Below are 16,280 nucleotides of genomic sequence, written 5' to 3'. Positions count from 1 at the left end.
GACTGATCCTGGTAAGTACAGGGAAAGGAAAATTAGTTTCTTACCTGATCATTTTCGTTCCTGTAGTACCAAGGATCAGTCCAGGAGCCCGCCAGAGTAGTCTGTGTTGTGTTTTTTATAAGATAAGGAGAGTCTGCTCGGTTGGGCTTGGAGGTTGATTTCATTGTAAGTTGTTGGTCCTCTGGTTCTGGGAGTTCTGATCCAGCTGGGGGTTTCTTGAATCAGCCCTGGTTTGGGGCAGTATAGTTAGTTAGTTTGGTTCTTTCAATTTGCTTTGACATTCCGTAAGACTGAGGGGCTGTGGGTGGCGCCTTACTATATGTAGGGGTGCCCGACAAGTCTTGCTCTGTCTCCATCTGCTGGTGCGGAGTCACAACCCAGGTGTCTGGACTGATCCTTGGTACTACAGGAACGAAAATTATCAGGTAAGAAACTAATTTTCCTTTGCCTCATATTCTTTGGATGGAAAATCTCTTGTCACTGTCCAGCAGTAGCCATTTGCCCTGATAACATTTTTACATGCTGCAGTGTCCTGGTGAAATCACTCCTCATGCTTATTGCTCGCTGCTCTCTAGTTTGGTGGAAAAAAATCTGGATGAGAGTGCAATAAATCTATCTTTAGTGCAGTGTTGCAGATAAGGCTTTTGTATGCCTTGAGGAGGTTTTCCATCAACTCCTTGTCATTGTCTGCAAGAAAATTTGTACCACTAATTGGAAGACTTTCTATGTTGTCTTTTCCTTACCATGCAATGCATCATTTCAAAGAAGTTCACAATTCTGAGGGCCAACAAAGATACCTTCCTTTATCTTAGCCTCACTTAACCTTGGAAATTTACCAGCAGGTAATTGAAGGCAGCATTAGGTTTGTTCATGGTCTTAACAGAGTTCTTCATGATATCCAGCTTGATATGTAAGCTGGGTGGTAGCAAAATCTTCCTTAATTCAACAAGTGCTAGATGTGGAACAAAAGGCCAAAAACTATCCTTTCGCTTCTTAACTCAGTATTCCCAAGTCAGAGGTCGTATATACTTACCCAGTAGGATATCTGGAAAACTAAAGCCAATCAACAATTTTAAGCATAACTTTCACTCTGTGTCCCAGATTTAGTAAAGCTTGACTACATTTGTTTTGGAAGCATTTTGGTGTAGACCCATGAGATTTCTCTTTGTAAATGCCTTTAAGACATAATACAACTTTATTCCTAGATTAGGAAGGACAGTCTCTAAAATATGGGATGGAAAATGCATCCTTATCTTAACCAGGTAGGAAAAATAGAATAGGTTTATTTCATAAGCTCCAAGAGAAGTTTAATATACCAGTATTAGACTCTTTTGGCTTTTTGCAAATCCAAGGAGAAATAAAACGATTAATCACAGAGGAATGTACACCTTTTGAGTAATTGTTATATGTGGCTAGAAATGAAGACATTACAATACTATGTCATCTACTAAGGCAGGTCTTGGCATAAAAACCTAAACATCTTAGCATGCATGCAGGAACTAAACATAGAAACATAGAAATGATGGCAGAAAAAGACCAATCGGCCCATCCAGTCGGCCCAGCAAGCTCCCACACTTATTTTCCCATACGTATCTGTTTCACCTTTCACCAATTTCAGGGCCCTTGTTGGTAACTGTTTGATTCAAGTTTCCTGCTATCCCCTGTCATTGATGCAGAGAGTAATGTTGGAGTTGCATCAAAGGTGAGCATAAGGCTTAATGGTTAAGGGTAGTAATCGCCGCATCATGCAAGTTACCCCGATGCTTGTTTACCCAGACTGCACAGATCCATGCCTTGTTGGATGTTGTCTGAATGTAAATCCTCTTTTCCACATTTCCCCCTGCCGTTGAAGCAGAGAGCAACGCTGTATATGCATTCAAAGTGATGTATCAGGCTTAATTGGTTTAGGGTAGTAACAGCCGCAATAAGCAAGCTACCCCCACGCTTATTTGTTTACCCAGATTGAGTTCAGTCCTTGTTGGTTGTTGTCTGAATGCAAATCCTCTTTTCCACTATCTGAGGAAGAATGGGAAGATATCGTAAAGTGCTGGTAATAACGCAGTATCATCTTTATTTATGTACTTTTTTATACCGACATTCGTGGGAACATCACGCCGGTTTACAATATAACTGAAAAAGGATGGAAAATACAAAAAACAGGGAGGGGGAAGGTGGAGCAGACGAGAAGAGGAGAGAGAGCGGCAGCAGAGAAGGAAAGCAGTAAGGAGTATTATGACTATCTTCTTTTATTAAAGGAAGGTAGTCATCATAGCTCTATAGGTGGTACCGTACACCTTACAGAAATAGTAAAATATTCCCTGGGTTAATTATCGGTGGGAATATAAGGACACTGGCACAGGCAAGTGTGTTTGTCTGACTTGTCCAGAAATGTTTCAACACTGTAAAACAATTCAGAGGGTGATACAAAAAATTACAGGGAAAATACTGTTGTGTATTGAAAATATTTGTTGTAGGACTGCTGGTGGAGGAAATGTATTGCTGAAATGATTACAAAATCCTTAGTAGCTGCACATTGTGAGGTTGCAGCTGCTTGCAAGAAAAGTAAAGCCCCCAGTCTGCAGCTGTCCTAGAACAGGAAATGGAATTTGTACTTAATTGAGAACCTGTTAACTTATGATATTTTGTTTTCTTGAATCTGGAAGTCTTTTATAGACCACTTTAGGTCCTTAGACCAGTTAATGATATAGCTGCTAGGGAGGTTATATCCTTGAGTGTCCTCTGTATATGATGAGTAAGAGAAATTACTGGATCTCTGATTATATTGAGGGGAGGAAGATAGGGGAAATAGTCTGAACTGTGATTATTTTACATGCCTGATGTATTTGAAACAGTCTGTATTTGTATCTTCAGTTTTCAAAATAAAACAAGAACTGGCCTGATATCTCATTATGACACAGACAGATTGGCAGCTACAAGTGATTCACATGAGGTCACAGAGGACCTTGCATTCATTCTTAGAATCCATTATTTTTCCTGATTCATATTTTGGTATTTAAATCAAAAGGCAACAATTATTTTAAATAAAGATAGTTTGAATACCAAATACTATATCTACTGTATTTTGGGATTTTATATTCATGGCTTGAAAAAATATAATCCTAGTAATGTAAAATGTGCTTTGTCCTTTAGAAGACTTGCTATCATTGCAAGTCAAATATGTATGTCACTCTCTCTGATATAAGAAATCTAATGCTTTGTTACTAACTTCAGGTATGTGTCTTGTGTTCTTGGGTGTCCCTATGAAGGAAGGATCGCTCCAGCTAAAGTAGCGGAGGTGAGTACAGTAAACAGGATACATCCAATCACTTTTCGAGGCATGTCCTCTGCAAAAACAAGTCCTGATTTCAAGAAAATATTGCAAAGTCTCCTAAGACATTGAGTGGCCTGTACTATAAACATTTTTATTATTGTTCTCATTCTTAAGTTAGCTACAGCGCATCCTTTCATGGACAAAACACATTTCCTTAGCATTCGGACAGGTCAGTCCCAACAAGTGAGTTATGCACCTCTGCCAGCAGATGGAGGCGGAGCAAAAGCTGATATGGTCCCGCTCCGACATCAGCCCGCCAGTATTCTCTGTCTCCAGCAGATCAGCCCGCCAGTATTCTCTGTCTCCAGCAGATGGTAGCCATGCATTTCCTTCAGGGAATTGCCTGTGAGTAAAAAGAAGAAAAGGAATTGAAAGGAGTTAATGGACAGATGAGACATCTATATAACACTGCTTGCCTCCTGAGGGGATGCCATGTGGTCGTGCCCTCAGTCTGGTAATCTTGACTGATGAGGACCAAAAATTTCAATAGCGGTTGCAGGCCAAGAGAGGCTCGATGGTGAAGGCTTTAGCCCTCTCCCCCAGTAGCCGGGACCTGTTCCTGCTCTCAGCCAGGGAGGGCTGAGCTAAGGTAAAAGTTTTTTGTTTTGCCTTTTAAAAAAAGACAGACAGCAGGAGAAAAGGACATTTGTCCCTTCCGCTCATGTCTCTGAGGAGTTCTGTGAAGTGAGATGGTAGGGTTCATTGGCCCTTTCTGTTTCATGAGATGACAAAGGTGGGGTTGTCAGACACAGATTCAGAAGTTAAAAATGACTTTCCCCTTTCAGTTGGTGAAGAAGACGGTAAAATATCTAGGGGTTCAGGTCGGGTCTGAATATGCAGACCTGTTCCACTTAAACTGTCTGCCCCTATTTAAACAAATAGAGCAGGATCTGCATAAATGGGACAGGTTGCTTCTGTCCTGGTTGGGCAGGATTGCTGCAATAAAACTGACTTTATTGCCCAGGTTGGAAGATTTCTTTCAGACTCTGCCATGTATTGTTCCTGCCAGTTAGTTATTTAAAACTTACAAAAGAAATTTTTTTTCTTTCATCTGGAAAAGGAAACCTCCAAGAGTAGCAAGGAAAGTGTTATATAAAAATAAAGCAGATGGAGGTTTGTGAGTCCCCAATGTCACCAACTATTATGTAGCCTCACAATTTAAAGTAGTTATAGAGTTAAATAATAGGATAGAGTCTAAACAGTGGGAGACCCTGGAGAACAATATGCCTTCTGCATTCTTTGGACGTCGAGCATCATCTACTGTGTGGCTTGGGCATGACCAAGTCTGATCACCTATTCATGCTCCATGGTGGAGATAAGCAGGGAGCACTGGCGACGCAGGCAACGATTGCCCACTGGGTTAAGGAAGTCACTGAGGTTGCCTTACCAAAACAGATTAGTCCGCATTCCACGAGGGCTCAGGCGGTATCGTGGGTAGAACTTCGTTTGTCACCTGCTGAAATTTGTCGAGCGGCAACATAGTCATCTTTCCACACCTTCTTCAAGCATTACTGCTTGACTGTTTAGGGCTAGGGAGCATGCTGAGTTTGCGCGGGTGGTATTAACTGGACTGCTGGCAGCCTCCTGCCCTTTTCAAGATTAGCTTTGGTACATCCCACTCGTTGGGATTGACCTACCCAAACGCTAAGGAAGGAGAAATTGCTACTTAACTGATTTCCTTTCCTTTAGTGATGGATAGGTCAATCCCAGACCAGCCCTCGGCTGCCGATGTTTGTTTCAGTTTGTGGTTAGCCTCTCTTAGGGCGAGCTATGCAGAGTATGATTCCTGCTTTTCATTCACTACTGGTAAACGACTTCTCTTGCCCTTAGTTTTTTTAGATATGTCCTCCATTTGAGTTCAGTGTCTCTATTGGTTGAGAAACATGAATGGTTGCCTGTTACTAATGTTCAAGTATAATCAGTTTTGTACACAGTTTGGCTTTTCCAGAGGATACTGGCGGGCTGATGGCAAAGCAGGACTATATGGCTGTGATGTCAGCTTTTGCTCTGTTTCTATCTGCTGGCAAAGGTACATAACCCACTTGTTGGGATTGACGTATCCATCACTAAAGGAAAGGAAATTATCAGGTAGGTAGTAATTTCTCCTTACTATTACATTGTTTCTGCTTCCATGGACTGTACTTCAAACATTTTTATTATTATTCTCATTCTTAAGTTAGCTACAGCACATCATTTCAGAAAGTGGTTTTGGATACATTGGAGGCTGGGGTTGTGTATGGAGCAGTAAAAGGTTATATGGTAAGGGTGGACCTATATTTGTCTGTAGCAGAAAGGAGGATACTAAGTGAGAAATTCAGATCATATATTACTAGACATTTAAACTAAAGAATGGGGGTGGCAGGAGATGGCCAATGAAATTGACATGTCGCCCCCAAGCAATACAGGAAGTTGGAAGAGAAAATAACAATCAATCAGCTCAAAAAAGTAGAAAAGATGTCTAGGAAGTGCAACAAATCAAGGGAGAAAAATTGGAAAGCTATGACTACAAATGCTCATAGCTTGGGCAATAAAATCCCAGACCTTCAGGCCCTAATGATGGCGATGGACTTAGACATTGTTCCTGTTACGGAGACGTGGTTCACGGATTCTCATAACTGGGATATGGCAATACCGGGCTATAACTTGTTAAGGAAGGACAGAGAGGGGGAGGAGTAGCTTTATGTAAAAACAATATCCAGGAATCTGAACTGCAAGGAATGTGAGAGAAGAAGCATTATAGGCCGTCCTAAAAAAAAAATAAAAAATGGTGCATCCATTTTTACTGGAGTGGTTTACAGGCTTCCAACTGAAACAGAAGAACTAGACAGAGATCTGGTTGAATACATCCAAAAGGTGGGAAAGAAGGGAGAAGTGTGAGATTTTAATCTGTGAGGCATAGACTGGAGAATCCCTTCTGCAGAATCTACCAGAATTAGAGAGTGGATGGCCCTGCAAGGGGCTCTCTTCAGACAAATGGTAATGGAAACCACAAGGGAGGGAGTTATACTTGACCTAGTGTTCACTAATGGGGATAATGGCTGTTCGCACAAGCGTACACCTAATCCTACACCCCATACACTACCAGCACGCTTCCTCTGCTTCACTCCTTTAAGATGTCCACATTTTGAATAGCATTGTAATTGTTTGTAAATAACCCTACTACTCTGTACATAAGTTACCTTTATATTCAGCTACACTGTCTCATACATATATCATTTAGACATTTAGGCATATACTCTGTTAATTGCTTCATATGTACCTGTTTCTCGTTATTTGTCAAGTGCATATTATGTACAGTTTAACGTTTGCTGTAAACTGATGTGATATCCCTGATGAATGTCTGTATATAACAACGCTAAATAAATAAATAAAATAATGTCTAGGCGGGTGCCCACCTCAGTACCAGTGATAATCAAACGGTATGGTTGACATCGCAAATAGAATACAGAGAAGTCACACGAAGACCCGAGTTTTGAATTTCAAAAATACAGACTTTGTCAAAATTGGGATGTACCTGGAGGCAGAACTGGGAGAAAATGAGAGAAGCGGAACAGTGGGCCAAACTAAAAGGAGCAATTACAAAGGCACCAAATCTATATGTTAGAAAAGTAAACAAAAGTAGGAGAAATAAGAAATCAATCTGGTTCTCAAAGGAAATGGCTGATTTTATTTATTTATTTAAGGCTTTTATATACCGACTTTCTTGATACAAATCAAATCAACTCGGTTTACATCGAACAATGCAGTAACTGTAACCAAACCAAACAACAAGAGACAAATTGAAGGAGTATAAAGTTACATTATAACAAGGATGCCTTAACTGGGAGTAGGAAACAAGAAAGGGGGAAACGAAGATAAAGTGCAATATACAAGAGAATATGTGAGGGGCAAGGAGCCATCCTCGTGGTAACTTGTAACATGATTTAGCATTTTATTTATTTATTTGCGAGTAAATGTATACATATACACTTATTCCTGCTCTGAGTGGATGTAAATATGTGCACGTATGCCACACTGGAGTCCTCATGCACCCGCAATTTTCAAAATGGACTTATGCACGCAAGTCAGCTTTGAAAATTAGGGCTGAGGTCTACGTGTACTTTCTACACGCAGACTTCAACCCTACACAAGTTGTTACAAAATTGCCCTCCCTTAGAAAAGAAGACATAGAAAAGAAATAGTCTAAAGTCCTTACAAATTCTAACAAAGGATTTGGGAGCAAAAAGCATGCAGAACTGCTGGCAGTCAAGTTTAGTATGAGTGAAAAATTTACAAAATGACCAATCAATTCCAATTGGAACCGACCTGACAATTATGAGTATGCTAAACTGTGGAAAAAAATACTATAATTGGGCATACCAAGGGCATCAAAGAACCACTATTTTAAATATTCTTTTATCCAAGGGCAGTCATATATGCGAGCAAACACATGGAGCATACATATCTTCTAGTATAAAGCTGGCACACAGCTCTGTTTCAGCATCACATTATGCCTGCTTCCAAGGCTTCTTTCTAAGACTATCCTCCTCAGTTCAAAATAAAAAATAAAAGCAAAAAGAACAATGTTCAAGAAAAATAAAGAATCCCAAAAAGAGGAACACAGGGAAGAATATCTGGTGAAACTGAGACACACAGAGAGAAATCAAGAAAGCAAAAAGTCATATGGAAGAAAGCATTGCCAAAGAGGTAAAGTGAGATGACAAAACACTTTTCAGATATAAAAGAGAGAGGTCCGAAGTGGGATAGTGAAATTGAAAGGATGTAGTAGGCCAGATTGATAAACTAAAGAGTAGCAAATCACCTGGACTGGATGGTATGCATCCTAGGGTACTGAAGGAACTAAAAAATGAAATTTCTGATCTGTTAGTTAAATTTTGTAACCTATCATTAAAATCATCCATTGTACCTGAAAACTGGAGGGTGTCCAGTCTAACCCCAATATTTAAAAAGGGCTCCAAGGGCGATCCGGGTAACTATAGACCAGTGAGCCTGCTCTCAGTGCCGGGAAAAATAGTGGAAAGTATTCTAAAGATCAAAATCGTAGAGCATATAGAAAGACATGATTTAATGGGACACAGTCAACATGGATTTACCCAAGGGATGTCTTGCCTAACAAATCTGCTTCATTTTTTTGAAGGAGTTAATAAACATGTGGATAAAGGTGAACCAGTAGATGTAGTGCATTTGGATTTTCAGAAGGTGTTTGACAAAGTCCCTCATGAGAGGCTTCTACGAAAACTAAAAAGTCATGGGATAGGAGGCGATGTCCTTTCGTGGATTACAAACTGGTTAAAAGACAGGAAACAGAGTAGGATTAAATGGTCAATTTTCTCAGTGGAAAAGGGTAAACAGTGGAGTGCCTCAGGGATCTGTACTTGGACCGGTGCTTTTCAATATATTTATAAATAATCTGGAAAGGAATACGAGGAGTGAGGTTTATCAAATTTGCAGATGATACACAATTATTCAGAATAGTTAAATCACAAGCAGATTTTGATAAATTGCAGGAGGACCTTGTGAGACTGAAAAATTGGGCATCCAAATTGCAGATGAAATTTCACCTCACCTTTTAACCTTGCAGGTAATCATTTTGCCTTCTTTCCACCTTTCTTAATGTGTGGAATATATCTGGACTGTGTTTCCAGGATGGTATTTTTTAACAATGTCCACGCCTCTTGTACACTTTTTTAACCTTTGTAGCTGTTCCTTTCATTTTTTTTTTTCTAACTATTTTTATCATTTCATCAAAGTTTCCCTTTTGAAAGTTTAGCACGAGAGCCGTGGATTTGCTTACTGTCCCTCCTTCCAGTCATTAATTAAAATTTGATAATATTATGATCACTATTGCTAAGCAACCCCATCATCGTTACCTCTCTCACCAAATCCTGTGCTCCACTGAGAATTAGATCTAAAATTTCTCCCTCTCTCGTCTGTTCCTGAACCAGTTGCTCCATAAAGCTATCATTTATGCCATCCTGGAACATTATCTCTCTAGCATGCCCCTGATGTTACGTTTACTTAGTCAGTATTGTTGTAATTGAAATCTCTCATTATTCCTGCACTACCAATTTGGTTAGCTTCTCTAATTACTCTTAGCATTTCACTGTCAGTCTCACCATCTTGACCAGGTGGACGGTAGTATACTCCTATCACTATAGTCTTCCCTGACACACAAGGGATTTCTACCCATAAAGATTCGATTGCGCATTTAGTCTCATGCAGGATCTTTATCCTGTTGGACTCTATGCCATCCCGGACGTAAAGCGCCACACCACCTCCCGGTGCTCCTCGCTGTCATTGCGATATAATTTGTACCCCCGTATAGCATTGTCTCATTGGTTATCCTCCTTCCACCATATCTCTGAGATGCCAATTAAGTCTGTCATCATTCACTGCTATACATTCCAATTCTCCCATCTTACTTCTTAGACTTCTGGCATTAGCATACAAACATTTCAAAGTGTGTTTTTTGTTTGTATTTTCATTCTACTTTTTAATTGATTGGGATAAATTGGAATCTTTTAGCTCAGGTGAGTCTTTAATTACAGGCACTTGGACTACTTCTCTTATTGGAACCTCACTGTCGGGATGCCCTAATTCCAGTGCGCCATTAGTATCCTTTGACGATACCTCCCTCCAAACCATGCACTGCTGAGCGACTGTCAGCTTTCCCCTCTGTTCTAGTTTAAAAAGGAGATAGAGCAGCTTTTAAAGATTAGTGCCAGCAGCCTGGTTTCACCCTGGTTCCACCCTCTCTCTTTTGCTAAACTCAGCTGCCAGGCTGGTTTCTCACACAAAGCGCTTTGAAAAGATCTCGCCAACCCTTTGTAGATTTAATGTTAACGGTTTTTATTATGTATACCAACAATGTCAGAAGTTACAATCAAGATAGCGGCCTGGAGAAGTCGTGTACTGACTTCTACACAGACCTTGCAATATCGACATCTCACAAACAGATACCCAGCAACCCTTCCCCCCACCCTCCCACCCACCATGAACTTATAAACATATGTCCAAGGGTAGAATCCATGCACGTATTCAATCCTTCGGTAAGTCCAACCAGTTGTAGATGTCCTCAAGAGGCAAACGCTATGACAACCTCAGCAATCGTTGATGACCAAACTGCGGGAACGATGAGACAGAGATTGCAAGTACGGGTCCCAAATCAGCAAAAACTGCCGTCGAGATCGGGGATCCACTCGTGAGTCCAGTTCCTCCAGTCGTAACAAGTGGTGTAATTGGTTATGCCAAGTCCAAAAAGACGGAGCATTAGAGTCCCGCCAATGCAACAATATGACTTTTTTCCCCACCATACAAGCTTTGTGAATTAGAAGACGTTGACCCCTCTTTAAAGAAATACGGGGGAAATGACCAAAAAGAAAAAGTAATGGCGTTATGGGCAATTTAACTCCCAGCAGGTCCATTAAATAAGATGCGATTCGTCCCCAGAATCGACGGACCTTAGGACAGGCCCAAAAGGAATGGGATGAATGCCCAACGGCTCCTTGACATTTACTGCAAAGTGCACTGAGGGCCAACCCTGAGCGATAAGCAATTTGTGGGGAGATATAAGCCCTTCTCAAGAACTTATAATGCATCTCCCTATAATACATATTTACGGTTATCTGATTAATTCGTCCAAAACTTGCCTTTAGAATAGAAACCGTGAGAGCAAACATCCCATCCCTATTCCAGCGTTCGAGCAGTATGGCATAGGGTTCAATTTTCGTGAGGGATTTTAGAGTTTTATAATAGAGACAACTTGGGAACCTGTTGGGCTTTAAAACGCAGTACTTTATCCCATGAGGTTAATACCTCCACCGGCCCAGGCTCCAACAGCAATGACTGAAAATAATGCTTAAGTTGGAGGTAAGGAAAGACATGTGAGGTATCCAACTGATACATAGAGCGTAATTCAGGAAAAGGCAACAACTGACCCTCATTGTTAATTACTTGGCCCAATCGAGTAATACCCAGGGTCCGCCAGGTTTGAAACCCTTTAGTCTGGGAGCCAGGGAGAAAGGCACCATTCCCCTGTATAGGCAGCAGCGGGACGCACACCCGAGGGACCTTCAACAAGTTCGTGACTATCCGCCAAGTATCCCTCAGCGGTTTAATTGACGGGGAATGAAGGATAGAGGAGGGGAGTTCGTGGGAGGGAGCCTGAACTACATAGGAGAGAGCATGGGGTACCACCAATGCCGACTCCGCAGTGAGGTGTACATAGGAAGATTGATCAAGCATCCAATCCCGAAGAAGACTGAGATTGCATGCCAAATTGTAAAGCTGCAAATCCGGGACTCCCAATCCTCCCTCCCCCCATCGCTCTTTAAGATCCACCAGCGATATGCGTGCCTTCCCTCCCTTCCAGAGAAAAATGCGAAGGGCTTTATCAATGGATCTAATATCCGGGCGCTTAAGTAAAAGAGGTAAGTTTTGCAAAAGAAACAACCATTTTGGCAATAACACCATCTTGAATAAGTTGAGACGTCCACAGAGGGAAAGTGGCAAACCTTGCCCCCTTTGTAGACTTAACTGGTTACCAGTGAATGAACGTATAGTGTTCAAAATAGGCATGTTAGTGTACAAGCTTCCTGCGTCAGATTCTACCTTTTGGTTTAATGTTCTGTTACGGATTTATAATCCAGTTAGATGTTTGAGATCTTCACAATTTAATTTGCTAGAGATTCCCTCAATTCGCCATGCCCGTTTATCCTGTACTAGGGAGACTTCTTTCTCCATTGCGGCACCCATTCAATGGAACCTTCTTCCTTTTGACCTCAGATCTTTAGAAGATGTTAAAAAATTTAAAACGGCATTTAAGGAATATCTGCTTCATCGTGCGTTTAATGATAAATGAGGCTGCATGAATGTTCTTAATCTGCTCATTAAAAGATATGACGATTTATTAATTGAATATTCAATTTTTGGAATATGCTCTTATGTCTAAAATAGTAAATGTACCATTAATATTTGGTATTTTGCGGCTTGGTTTCTGTGAAGCTGAAATCTGTTTGTATTTTATTTTGTTTTTATTATGTATGTATCCTTGTATATCGCCTAGGCCTTGTTAAGTGTTAGGCGATTAATAAATTTTAATAAATGAAATGAATGGTTAGGGTGGAGCCCATCCCTTCACAAAAGACTCCCCCTTCCCCAAAAGGTTCCCCAGGTCCTTACAAAACTGAATCCCTCTTCCTTGCACCATTGTCTCATCCACGCATTGAGACTTCGGAGCTCTGCCTGCCTCTGGTGACCTGCGCGTGGAACAGGGAGGATATCAGAGAACACCTCCCTCCCACATTTTCCTATGTCGTTGATGTTTTCATGTACCATGACAGCTAGCTCCATCCTAGCTCTGTCTAAAATCATATCTAGATGTCGCATGAGTTCCGCCACCTTCGCACCAGGTAGGCGTGTTACCAGGCGATCCTCACGCCCACCAGCTACCCAGCTGACTACATTCCTACATAGAAATGACGGCAAAAGAAGACCAAATGGCCCATCCAGTCTGCCCAGCAAGCTTCGCACTTTTTTTTCTCATACTTATCTGATTCTCTTGGCTCTTAGTAACCTTTTGGTTCTATTTCCCTTCCACCCCCACCATTAATGTAGAGAGCAGTGTTGGAACTGCATCTAAGTGAAATATCTAGCTTAATTAGTTAGGGGTAGTAACCGCCGCAATAAGCAAGCCACACCCATGCTTATTTGTTTACCCAGACTATGTAATTCAGTCCTTGTTGGTTGTTGTCTGTATATAGATCCACTTTTCTTCATTCCCCCTGCCGTTGAAGCAGAGAGCTATTCCAGATATGTGTGAAGTATCGGTCTTCCTCCCCTGCCATTGAAGCAGAGAGCTATGCCAGATATGTGTGAAGTATCGGTCTTCCTCCCCTGCTGTTGAAGCAGAGCGCTATGCTGGATATGCATTGAAAGTGAAGTATCAGGCTTATTTGGTTTGGGGTAGTATCCGCCACAACAAGCAAGCTACTCCCCGCTTTTTTGTGAATACAAATCCTTTTTTCCACATTTCCTCTTGCCGTTGAAGCTTAGAGCAATGTTGGAGTCGCATTAACCGTGTGTATGTTTATTGAATAAGAGTATTATCTCCAGGTAGTAGCAGTCATTCCCGCGAGCCACCCACTCTTCATTCACGTCCTCTAGACTTTAAGGATCCACAGTGTTTATCCCACGCCCCTTTGAAGTCCTTCACAGTTCTGGTCTTCACCAATTCCTCCGGAAGGGCATTCCAGGCATCCACCACCGTCTCCGTGAAGAAATACTTCCTGACATTGGTTCTGAGTCTTCCTCCCTGGAGCTTCAAATCGTGACCTCTGGTTCTGTTGATTTTTTTCCGATGGAAAAGGTTTGTCGTTGTCTTTGGATCATTAAAACCTTTCAAGTATCTGAAAGTCTGTATCATATCACCTCTGCTCCTCCTTTCCTCCAGGGTGTACATATTTAGATCCTTCAGTCTCTCCTCATAAGTCTTTTGATGAAGACCCTCCACCTTTTTGGTCGCCCTTCTCTGGACCGCCTCCATCTTGTCTCTGTCTCTTTGGAGATACGGTCTCCAGAACTGAACACAGTACTCCAGGTGTGGCCTCACCAAGGACCTATACAAGGGGATAATCACTTCCCTTTTCTTACTCGATATTCCTCTCTCTATGCAGGCTAGCATTCTTCTGGCTTTAGCTATCGCCTTGTCACATTGTTTCGCCAACTTCAGATCATTAGATACCATCACCCCAAGGTCTCTCTCCTGCTCCGTGCACATCAGCCTTTCTCCCCCCATTGAATACAGTTCATTCGGATTTCCACTCCCCATATGCATGACTCTGCACTTCTTGGCATTGAATCTCAGCTGCCATATCTTCGACCACTCTTCCAGCTTCCTTAAATCCCGTCTCATTCTCTCCACTCCTTCCGGCATGTCCACTCTGTTGCAGATCTTAGTGTCATCCGCAAAAAGATAAACCTTACCTTCTATCCCATCCGCAATGTCTCTCACAAAGATATTGAACAGGACCGGTGCCAACACCGATCCTTGCGGTTCACCGCTCTCTCTTCAGAGAGAGTTCCATTTACCATCACACATTGTCTTCTGTCCGTCAACCAGTTTGCAATCCAGGCCACCACCTCGGCACTCACTCCTAAGCTTCTCATTTTATTCACCAGTCTTCTATGCGGGACTGTATCAAAAGCTTTGCTGAAATCCAAGTAGATGACAGAGTGCTCTTCCTTGATCCAATTCCTTGGTTACCCAGTCAAAAAAGTCAATCAGATTTGTCTGACAGGATCTTCCCCTGTCTCTGGTACAGCAATTCTCCCGACTGTAGATAGTTCACTATTCTCTCTTTCAACAGTGACTCCATTACTTTTCCCACCACCGAAGTGAGGCTAACTGGTCTGTAGTTTCCAGCCTCTTCTCTGTTCCCACTCTTGGGAAGCTGGACCACCACCGCTCTTCTCCAGTCACTCTGCACCACTCCCGTTTCTAGGGATCTATTGAACAGGTCACACAGCTCATCTCTTAGCTCCCTCAGTATCCTGGGATGAACCTCATCAGGCCCCATGACTTTGTCCACTTTCAGTTTCCCCAGCTCTTCCCATACATTCTCTACTGTAAATGGAGTTACATCTACTCCACCCCTCTCCAGTTTCTTGTTAACTAGCGACGGTCCTTCTCCAGGGTCCTCTTTAGTGAACACTGAACTGAAGTATTCGTTTAATATTTCTGCCATTTCTTCGTCTCTCTCCACATTGATCCTTTCCACCTTTCAATTTCACTATACCACTTTGAACTTTTCTCTTTTCACTGATATATCTGAAAAATGTTTTGTTACCTCTGTTCACGTCCTTGGCAATCCTCTCTTCCGCTTGACTTTTTGCTGTCTTGATTAATTTCTTCGTCTCCCTCAATTCTACCAGATATTCTTCTTTGTGCTCCTCCCTTTGGGATCTTTTATATTTCTTGAATGCTGTTCTTTTGGCCTTTATTTTGTCAGCCACCTCCTTTGAGAACCAGATAGGTTTCATTTTTCTTTTGCTTTTCTTTACTTTTCTAACATATAGATTAGTTGCCTTGGTAATTGCTCCTTTTAGATTGTTCCACTGTTGGTCCACATCTCTCTCGTTCTCCCAGCCTTTTAGTTCTTCCTCCCAGGTTCTTCCCCATTTCATCAAAGTTTGTGTTTTTGAACTGCAAAACTCAGGTCTTCGTGCTTCTTCTCCGAATCCTTTTTGTGATATTAAACCATACCGTTTGATCACTGGTCTGAGGTGGGTGCCCACCTGGACATTAGAGACGTTATCTCCATTAGTGAGCACTAAGACGAGTATAGCTCCCTCTCTTGTGGGTTCAATTACCATTTGTTTGAACAAAGCTACTTGCAGGGCATCCACTATTTCTCTACTATTATTAGATTCTGCAGAAGGGATTCTCCAGTCTACATCTGGCATATTAAAGTCTCCAACGATCACCACTTCTCCCTTCTTTCCTATCTTATGGATGTCTTCAACCAGATCTCTGTCCAGTTCTTCCTTTTGGTTTGGAGGTCTGTAAACCACTCCAATAAAAATGGATGCCCCATCTTTTTTTAGGTCGCCCCTTAGTGCTTCTTCATTACCCCATCTTCCTTGCAGCTCAGATGCTTGGCAGCAGAGTGAACTTTTTCTCCACGTGTCTTTGGTAGCCCGCACGGCACCTCAAACCTTTAAAGGGACATTTCCTCACCCGCGGATGTCAACAATCTAACCAGGGCACCACGATAATCACACGCTATTGGATTTGCATTTTCCAGGAATTACAAGCGTTCTCCACACTCAAGATCTTTTAGCGATAGCGGCTAGCATCGCCTCGCAAAAATACTACATCCATTGTGTATTCCGTTCTAAGTCGGGTCCTTGAAGAAGGGGTGCCCTCACCCCGAAACCACGTGTTGTCGGA

The 16,280-nt window shown here is 41.9% G+C and overlaps 1 protein-coding gene across 5 annotated transcripts in view; it reads left to right on the top strand.

The window, feature by feature from the left end:
- HMGCL (3-hydroxy-3-methylglutaryl-CoA lyase) overlaps positions 1 to 16,280 on the top strand; it is a 101,019-nt gene that overhangs the window by 66,150 nt on the left and 18,589 nt on the right. For all 5 annotated transcript variants that reach the window (XR_003852036.1, XM_029571983.1, XM_029571980.1 and 2 more), the window contains one exon: positions 3,232 to 3,295. Coding sequence is in view for 4 of the 5 variants with exons in the window: in XM_029571983.1 (XP_029427843.1) it covers positions 3,232 to 3,295 (64 nt within the window). In the remaining variant the exon portion in view is untranslated. The remainder of the gene's footprint in view (positions 1 to 3,231; positions 3,296 to 16,280) is intronic.

The sequence above is a fragment of the Rhinatrema bivittatum genome, chromosome 11 (genome assembly GCF_901001135.1).
Source record: "Rhinatrema bivittatum chromosome 11, aRhiBiv1.1, whole genome shotgun sequence".
In the NCBI taxonomy this organism is placed as follows: domain Eukaryota; kingdom Metazoa; phylum Chordata; class Amphibia; order Gymnophiona; family Rhinatrematidae; genus Rhinatrema; species Rhinatrema bivittatum.
Note: the sequence above shows the minus strand (reverse complement) of the source record. Positions and strands in the feature narration are given on the sequence as shown.